The sequence below is a fragment of the Diadema antillarum genome, unplaced genomic scaffold (assembly GCF_040938485.1).
Source record: "Diadema antillarum isolate AM-2024a unplaced genomic scaffold, OU_Dant_1.0 seq00000246_RagTag, whole genome shotgun sequence".
Classification (NCBI taxonomy): Eukaryota; Metazoa; Echinodermata; class Echinoidea; order Diadematoida; family Diadematidae; genus Diadema; species Diadema antillarum.
Genome location: NW_027271290.1, coordinates 326,675 through 336,419, shown reverse-complemented (window position 1 = coordinate 336,419; position 9,745 = coordinate 326,675). Strand labels below are relative to the sequence as shown.

General features: G+C 38.5%; 1 protein-coding gene across 1 annotated transcript; it reads right to left on the bottom strand.

The window, feature by feature from the left end:
* Window positions 1–4,440: 4,440 nt before the first annotated feature.
* On the bottom strand, window positions 4,441–5,649 carry LOC139729564 (galanin receptor 2a-like). The gene has a single exon (XM_071640489.1). The coding sequence runs from the start codon at window positions 5,647–5,649 to the stop codon at window positions 4,441–4,443; it is 1,209 nt and encodes a 402-aa protein (XP_071496590.1).
* Window positions 5,650–9,745: the final 4,096 nt, after the last annotated feature.

Sequence of the window (9,745 nt, the reverse complement as noted above, 5' to 3'; positions counted from 1 at the left end):
TTCATGAAGAATTCCTGGAAAACGCGTATCTAATATGAACAGGTAGAATCAATATTTCAATACCCTGCTCCAAAAATTACTCAAAAAGCCCCCACAAAGTGATGTATCTTTTAGGCAGCAATAAATTCACTGGATAGTCCTTTGATTCTTTGTTGTATCCTCTGCCGACATTGGATGCATGTACCATGCTATAATGACGTGCATATTGTGTATTGACATTCTGCAGTTACCATAGTTACTGTAGACCCCGAATTGAGAGCACACTTCTTCACTAACTTCGGAGTTTGAACTGAAATGATCACCATCACTCTTATAAAAAAAAGTTATTTTTTGCATAATTACAAAAAAGAGAAGCCATTCCGTCATTATGTGCATGTTGTGGAGACATGAGTTAAACGAAAGACAGAGTAATAATGTATTATTCACTAAAGCAACTTAAGACTACAAGAAAGAAGTGAAGATACCTTCAAAACATTATCATATTCTCATTGGAAAATCAATGAAATTGATGCATGTGCAATGAATAAACGTAATGACAAGACCAGCGGCGTTGGAAAGCAAGCACAATATTATCTTTAAATAAAAAAACGTTATTCTTTTCATTCAAATCAGAATCTGAATTAACTTAAAAAAGCCAAATTAGGATACTTGCAAAAGGAACCTTTTCTACATGTAGGCCTATATGATGGAACATTTAACTACCCAATGAAATTTGTAATGCACCAACTTTAAGATCTTTTCACGTCTTATTATCTGTTTATATTGAAGATTGTATTACAAAATGTCACACACAATGATGTACCAACGTAGCACCCAAGGTATTCCCCATATTGAGGGGCTTATAGAGAAATGTGTCTTTGTATAGTATATGTTTTCATTGTAAGTACTTTTCGGTTTTATATACGATACTAAGTATGTTAAAATGCAAGATCCCCGGGAAAATAGGCTGTGTTCGAAAATATTGCCAGTGGTGGCGATTCTCCAATTACTGATATTTCAAGATATGTATTTTCTCGTATACTACATATTTTAACGGAATACGGACATAAAACAAACAAACAAACAAACAAACAAACAAACAAACAAACAATCAAATAAACAAAAGAACGTTTTTGCACCAGGGTCTTTTAATATAGATTATCGGTTGAGATCTTAAAGACACGACGCATTTCAAACGATTAAACACTAAAGATATATCTACGTTTTGTTTTGCCTGTCACAGCTGCGCTAAAAGACTATCTTAGTGCATTAATTATTCAAAAGAAACATTTATGATGAAGAAAATATTGACAAATGAATCTGAAACTGACATTGGCCTACCTTGAGACAGTTGTATTATGCCTGGAACTACCAGGATAGTAATAACAACAACGATGGTGCCACAGTAAAGTGAATGGAAGATGATCATACTAATTCCTGATAGGCGTCTAGATAGGATACTCCTCAATTGCTGACCTGTTGTACTGTCAAAACTTTCCTTCGCGATAGGTTGACAAGTAATACCACTCATGTCTCAATAGATTCTGGGTAACAGGTTTAAAAGGATGAAGATCACTAATACCAGCGTCGTACATGATTAATATGAGCAGGGTGCCTAACGATTGCCATCCTCTTAGACACTCGTGCACACAACCTGGCTGAGGAGGGCCTGTATTGACCTTCAAATATACATTTAGCAAATTAGATCTAGGAGATTACGCTACCAAGGTTGCTCGCTGTTGTCGTATTGTTCCCAGAAAAAAAGAGAGAAAAATGTATGGAATACACTGACCACCAGCTCACCCATGCATGTAATGGTTTGCTTCGTACCAACGGTTGTAGACTGTATAATTAATCAATGCAGTGAAGCCTGCAGTTCTGATCCAGTTCAGTAATGCCATATATTCTTTTTGCCTCGTCTGGAATAGATCCAGAGTCAGCTTTTAATCTGACTTAGAGGCTTCTATCCACCAGAATGTATCAAGTGCTTCGACTCTGATTATTTGCTTTCCTGCCGGAGAGCGTAGACAAGAATGAATCTGGATTACATTTATTCGGTTGTCATTTTACATTATATATTCCATCTTATTTCGAAAACACCGTTGTTTTCAAACGATGTTGCACCAATTACTGAGTAGCTAGTTAGTATGAACCAATGTTCTGCAGATTGTAGTTATTTTTATTCTATGAATGTTCAAACGTAAGGTAATTAGAAACAGCAGTATGAACGAAGCAATATATTATCCATATCCATAATATCCATATATCTGATGATAGTAAACCCTTTCATGCCCTTTGAGTACTCAGACCGAGTGGTAAAAAACAGTATGAATACGACCTATTTTCTAAATTATTATTATCATTATTATTTTCATTATTATCACCATTTTTGTTGTTATTATTATTACCGTTATTGATATTGTCATTATTGTCACTGTACCATCTTTAATGATAAATATTATTTTCTCTATAATAACGAATGCGTTATGTCTTGGCAGAAATTATTTTGACCATTATTACGTCAATCGATCATATTAATGATATATAATCCGCCACAGATAACAACATCTTCATGTTCACAATGATAACGCTGCAAGAACTTGCTGAAATGTATTCTCTATGAGTGCACGTCATGAGTTCGACACCCACGAATCATACAGCCCACGAGTCAAACGGCCAATGACTTCGACATTATTCAAGCAAATAAAGCTCGTGGGTCCGACAATAAGCAAGCAAGGCTCACGAGACCGACACATTATGCATCGTGATGTAATGTCGAACTCGTACATTGTAGTTTGTTTTTGCGTAGTGTCGAACTCATGGGCCTCATTTGCCGAGTGTCGGAGCATGACCCTTATTTTCCTATAGTGTCGAACTCATGAGTTGTATGACTCGTGGGTTGTATGACTCATAAATCTGTATTCAATGTCGAACTCGTGATTCCTATGACTCGTGGGCTGTATAACTTTTGGGCTGTTAGGTCTAGTCTCGTGGGCTGTATGATTCGTGGGTATCGGACTCATGACTTGCACCCATGAGAATGTATTTCAGTCGGCCTCGTGGGGTCATCCCGTTCTCTATAAAGTGGATGGAGCTCTTGTTGCTTAATGGACAAGGTCACAGATCTGAAAATCAATCACCCTCTCTCTGGTTCAAGTCCCCTGGCTGCAGTGTCTGCGTCCCAACCCTACTGGAATGAACACAGCGTCCCACAGTGTGTTCACAGTGTGTTCACAGTGTATTCACAGTGTTTTCATAGTCGACTATGTGAAAATGCTCGAATTTAACAGGGTGAAGATGATCACACTGTGGTGTGGTTTTCACCTACCTATAGTGTTCACGTAGTGATGCTTTGTTTCACACTGTGAATTGACAACTCACATTGTGTTCACACACTATGAAGCTTGAATTTAACAGTGTTAAGAGATTTCACACTGTGTTCAGAGATTTCACACTGTGTTCACAATGTGTTCACACTATGTTCTTTCCAGAAGGGAAGACAAGGTCTTTTATCCCCATCTCTTGCTAATTAGCAGTCACTGCTTCCTTAGCGGCCACGTGTAACAACAATTATGCTAATCAATCAATTACTCAAAAGTGAATGTTTAGGTGATTATTGTTTATGACATTCAAAGAGACATTATACGTTATTATACTACGCGTATATCATAACGACTCCTAATATAGACACCATGCCCATGTGAGCAATTTGAGTTCAAAGAGAATACGAATTGAAAGCTATAATTGCTAATAGTTCTCTTCATATCAAACTGAGGAATTCCAATTATTTTTCACCTCCTGGCCTTTACTACCATATTTTTTGGTTTTTGTTTTTGCTTCATGCAAAACAGCACTCACACTGAGATGAAATGTCATGTATTACATGAATAGTCTTGATAACAGCACACAAAGCATTGCAAAGGATGGGTTTATATCGATTTTTTTATTTTCTAAGACGCATGGAGGCCTATGAATGTCTAATGACATTTGCAATTAATATACTCCATTAAATATCTGTTTCAAATCAACTTTTAATACATTCGAGTTAGATATACAATCTGTTTCTGCCGGCTGTAATAATGATAGGAACAACTCACAGGAACAGCATTATTTTGTCTGAAACCACTTTATAATGACCAATACATTCATCTAACGTGATATGAAAATGTATGTCAAATAACCTAACAAAACACCATATTATTCTCCTTTTTTACACTATCGTTGATACAAATTCAAGAGCTTTTATTGGGAGAGGTATGTTTTGCCATATCAATTAGTAACAACAGCTCCGCATTTCAAACTGCAGATAACCTTGTTCGTGTGCATGTGTATGCGTGAATATGTGTCTGTGTATGCCATTGTAGGCTCTGCTTTTACGTGAACGTAATCTGCTGGGATAAACGAGCTATATCCATACTTCATTGTTCATATATTTCATCGCAAATTACGATGAAGCTTTGCTTAGGCCACAATCTCATGTTGAGATGTTGGCTCTCTGCGAGATATCACTTCGTCAAATATTGGTGATTTCCTCGCTTGGCCACCAAGGAAGAAACTTTTCACAGCTTTCCGAAATTGTGGATGCCGAAGAGTGTAAATGATGGGATTGGCACAGGAGTTGAAAAAGGCAACGATGAAAAGAACCCTGTACATCGGTGTGAAAAAGTAGGAGAGTGGGATAATTCCCAGGTTAAACAACAGGAATACAACTTGATCTGGTGCCCAGCAGACGATGTACGTGACGACGATAGTGAACACGAGCTTGATGGTACGATCACGCGCAATTATGTGAAACGAAGGTTTAGAATTTGCCAGCTGCTGATTGGTCGATTTGAAAATAGCAGCCTCGCGGTGAAGAGCACGGATCACGGCAATTTGTGTGACCAGCATGGAACATGTGGGGATGACGAGGCGGACGCTGAAAGTGAAAAATCCCAACACCAGTTTCGCTTCCGGTGACGCAAATTTGATGGCACACGTTCCTGCCTTCCCGTCTACAGAATTCGTGAAAAATCCCGCTGATGATATTATCGGCGACATTCCCCAAATTAATCCGACCGCATTGACGATCCGCTTACGGCTGAAATGATGTTTGAAGTGAAGTGGATATAAAACCGCAAAAAATCGGTCAAAGGACAAGGCGACTAGGAAATATATGGAGGCAGTAATGGATGAAAACATAAAGAAGTTGGGGAGGAGTAGTTTACAGTAGATCCAGCCCGCCCATGTCGCCGGCACCGGATCAGGTGGCGGGTATGGGATCAGAAATACCGATGTCAGGAAATCGGCAATCGCAAGATTACCAACCAAGGTATCCGTTGACGAGAGTTGGCGCGTGGACGAACGACGTCCAAAGATGACGACGATTACGAGAAGATTTCCCACCATGCCGAGAATGACGGAAAGCAATTGCACCACCGTGTACCACGACCATGTCATGGCCGTCCAGCTCCATCCAGTGGACTCGGGCGAGGTATCGGTTGCCGGTGTTCCATCAGAATCGTCATCGTTTCTTTCGATTACTTCGTTGCTTGGATACATGTCCATGCTTTCTATCTTCGTGGACAGCTCACTTGTGTGAAGGACTGTGGACGATATCGTAGTCGATGGAGAACTTTGGCCAGTGGGGAGGAGGATAACAAGCAAGACGAAGGCAACACGTCCCGCCATAGCGTCTGTGAAGATCCTGCTTACCCTGCATAAGATGAAATACGAAGACGTCCAAAGATTGAAAATAAAATACTACTGCTCACTGAACATCTTGTCAACAGAATGATATTGATTGGTGAAGAAATATTCTTAAGTGTTCCATGCACAACAACGAATAGTTATCGTACAAAGAGGTAGCATCATTACGTGTCTTACACTGATGTCAAAGCAGTTGCCAGATGTAAGATCAAAGATACCTTCACTGTATTAAAGTCCATAGTTTATAATCATTATACTACTTCATAATACAGGATTTGCAAACAAATTGGAAAAGGAAATACGAGATAGATTAAGAGAAAAGGAAAGATAGAATAATAGCTAGGGAGCAGTCAAAGAGATCTATGAAGTGTAAAAAACAATGGCACAAAATGTAATAACACAAAATTAAATCGGTATAATGAGAGTAGCATTCTGACCTGAAAGGCAATGAATGACTAATAAAATTTTGATGTAAACCTTAATGTATAGCAAGCAATATATTAAGGTAATCCTTTCGGGATTAAAAAGAATGTGACAGTCACATTATAATGATCGTGATTATGACAACAATCGTAGTATTGATAAAAATAAGAATTATGATGGTGACAGCGTCTCATACCAGCTCCACACGCCTGACTTCTCCCAAGTGATGTGATTAAAGGGGATGGCTAGTAATTGTGATCAGTGGGAATCAGTGGGAATGCTGGGGGATGATTGTTCCATTCCCTGTGGGATTCATTTAAGAGTACATTACATATCTATTGTTGTGTGGAAATTATTTGCTTCAGAACGGACTCATATTTAAGTAATGTACAGTTTAATGCCCGGTCACTGTATACGGGCATGCTATAATAGCCTAGAACCATTAAAACTGCACATTACTTGAATATGAAACCATTCTGAAGCAAATGATTTTCACACAGCAATAGATACTCTTAAACGAATCCCACAAGGATTGGAACAATCATTCCCCAGCATTCCCACTGATTCCCACTGATCAGTTATACTAGCCATCCCCTTTAATTATGTACTAAGCATTCTATAGCCCCTGACCAATCCAAGTAGTATAATAGGTATACATCACTAACTTCGCACTCTTTTTCTTCATAATCTATCACCCTGTTTCTCAGACAATGGATATGCATCCTTCAGCTCATGATCCTTATATTTTACTATGTATTACCACAATATAACAATGAATGTAATTGTATGTTTTGTATTTTGTTTCATTTTTTTGTTGGGCGGACGGATGGAAATAAATGCCAAACCGAGCTGGTCTGACACTTACGTTGACTTAACTGATAATGCTATACAAGGACTGTGTTCATTATGTCATTATTCAGACTGTTGAAAGGACCAACAAAGTGAAAGTCAACATCACACCAATGAAAAGAAAAAACAAAGGCAATTCTCGTCACCAAAATATTACAACTCACTTTAAATAGGAAGAACAATAATAGATAGATATATAAATAGATAGACAGTTAGATAGATAAATAAATGAATAAATAAATGAATAAATAAAATAAGTAAACAGACAATAAAAATCTAAAATCTATACCGTTTTGCATTAATACCATCCCGTTGAAATAGTTATAGCTACAATAACATCTCATTACAGTATGTCAAAATGTCTCTTTCTTACCTTCCGTTTGAGCTTAGTGGAGACGAGCCAAGATGTATGAGATAAAATGAAGAAGTTGGACCAGCGAGACTCTGATTATAAGCATATTTACATCATGAAATACCTTCTATTGGAAGCGTGGTAACCAATAGAAATCATGCGATCTCACATTGACTCATCTGATTCGTCGAACCTCGAACGATCGATCGGTCCTCGGCTCTTTGAACAGATGGCGCCCATTGTGCTTTCATTAATACTGATGTTCATAGCCATCTCATAAACGTCTCTGTTAATACTGCAGCACCAACTACATCTCCTGACGTCACCTGCTCTTGTCAACATCAGTGATATAACGATACTGATACAGCAACTGGTTATACTGTTGGTGTACATCATTGCATTATGTTACTATCATCATCTGTTTTCATCGTTCTTTGTTGAATCGTGATCATCCTTATTGTTTTCATAATGATCTTGTATAGTCTGTATCACAATGAATTATTGCAATGAATCTTATAAATACGAAGAGTACAATAACTGCATTGATCGTGGCATTACATGCTGCTACTATAATTTGCATCATGTATAGTTATCTTACTTGTGGTTATGTTTGCCTCAAATAAATTTTGAACAACGGTATGATAACATCGAGTGAAGTAATCATGCAAATATGACAAAGGGACAGCACAAAACAGCCATGAGCAAACGGGTGAGCGTCACGAGCTATCCATAGACCCATACCTCTCACCGCCCATGAATCGTACAACCAAAAACAAAGTTTACACGTGTTGACCAGCGTGTTAGCGTTGCCCCCTAATTAATTCAGTAGCACTGTGTCATCTTACATTTCAAATAAGGACTGGCATTGTGTCATCGCGTCTCAGAATGTTCTCTTTATTTGTACTTTGAGCATACAGGGTCGCTGAGTTACATTACTGCACCCCTTCCCACAATCTTAAAATTCACCATTATTGTTATACTCCAGCTAGAATGAGTATTTTGTTCTCTCTCTCCCTATACGGGCCTCCCTCTCTCTCTTTCTTTCTGAGTGAAGATTTGCTCAGTGGAATATTGGTATAGTAAGCAAAATAATCAACGTTGGTGAGGGTGATGGGACAAACTATCACTTCCGAGGCGATCTGGCTGTAGCTATCTTTCCGAAGCGCAGCTGAGGAAAGATAGCGTACACATTCAGATCGCCGAGGAAGTGATAGTTTGTCTCATTGCCTGAAACCAACAGTTTATTATTTGCTTTATATTCCACATCATAGGGTCATAGATATTCCCATTTTATTCCACATCTGAAACCGTCTAAGCTGTCTTTTAGGTGTCCTTAGGGCTCAGGCTACGTTGCTTACTTTAGACGTATGCGCGTATATAGATGACGAAACGATGAATTTGCTCCGCGCACCGCGGCACCGTAATAAAAGTGCGTTGCACTGTGGTCTATCACTTGACCCAGGTCAAATGATAGACCACAGTGCAACGCACTTTTATTTCGCGCGTACTCAAAATTGTAAGTTAAATCACGCGTTAGGACTGTGTGGATTAAGAGATCAGCGAAACAAAATGACTATCATCATAGAGCGTAACGAACTTTTCTCCTCAGGTGATGTGATGAGCAAAACTAAGCTTTATCACGTGATCAGCTCTTGACCAATCCTTTAGCAAGAAGTTGAGGAATATAATAGTACACATCTTCACACTTGTTACCTTCTTTATGTTTTGCATGGCGATAGTGTAACTATTGTCGATGTGCGGTAAGAAAATGGATTTTAAAAATGTGTACACAGGTTTCTTATAATCATTATGTAACTTTGAAGGATCTGACTCTCACCTGCTTATTTAGCTCATTTCCCACATCATATAAGTCAACTTAGACATGAAATGAAAAAATAAGATATGAAATATCCAGAGCGACCCAAACGCACAAAGAAAGAATGATAATGATGAATGAGCAAAACTTTTAAGAAAAGGGATACGTAAATATTTCGTTCTTAAAACTGAATTTGATTTTAGGACCAAGACATAAGTTGATTAAAGCATGAATGAGGGAGTGAGAAAGAGGAAGAGGGGGAGCAGAAAGACGAGGAGAGAGACAGAAAAAGTAAACCGAGTGCTGCATTTCAGCTGATGCATGAAGTTTGAAGTTGAAGTTATGAAGTTTATTTGAACAATTTCTAGCATAATAATTTACTTATCCGTAATTCACTGAAACGGCTGTTTAGAGGTTAACTCCGCTCGTTGAACACTGTTGTTATTTTTCTTTTTCCTTTTAGTTCTTCATCAAGTCGTAAACGAGGCGCATGATGCTGCTGTGGCATGGCGTTCCATACATCGCATCATCGCACGCGTGTCGTGAGCACAGTCGTGAGTAGTACATGTATGTGTATACTCGCATATACACTGCGCGTATATGCGAGTAGCTGCTGTGCTGAACTAAAGCGACGACGA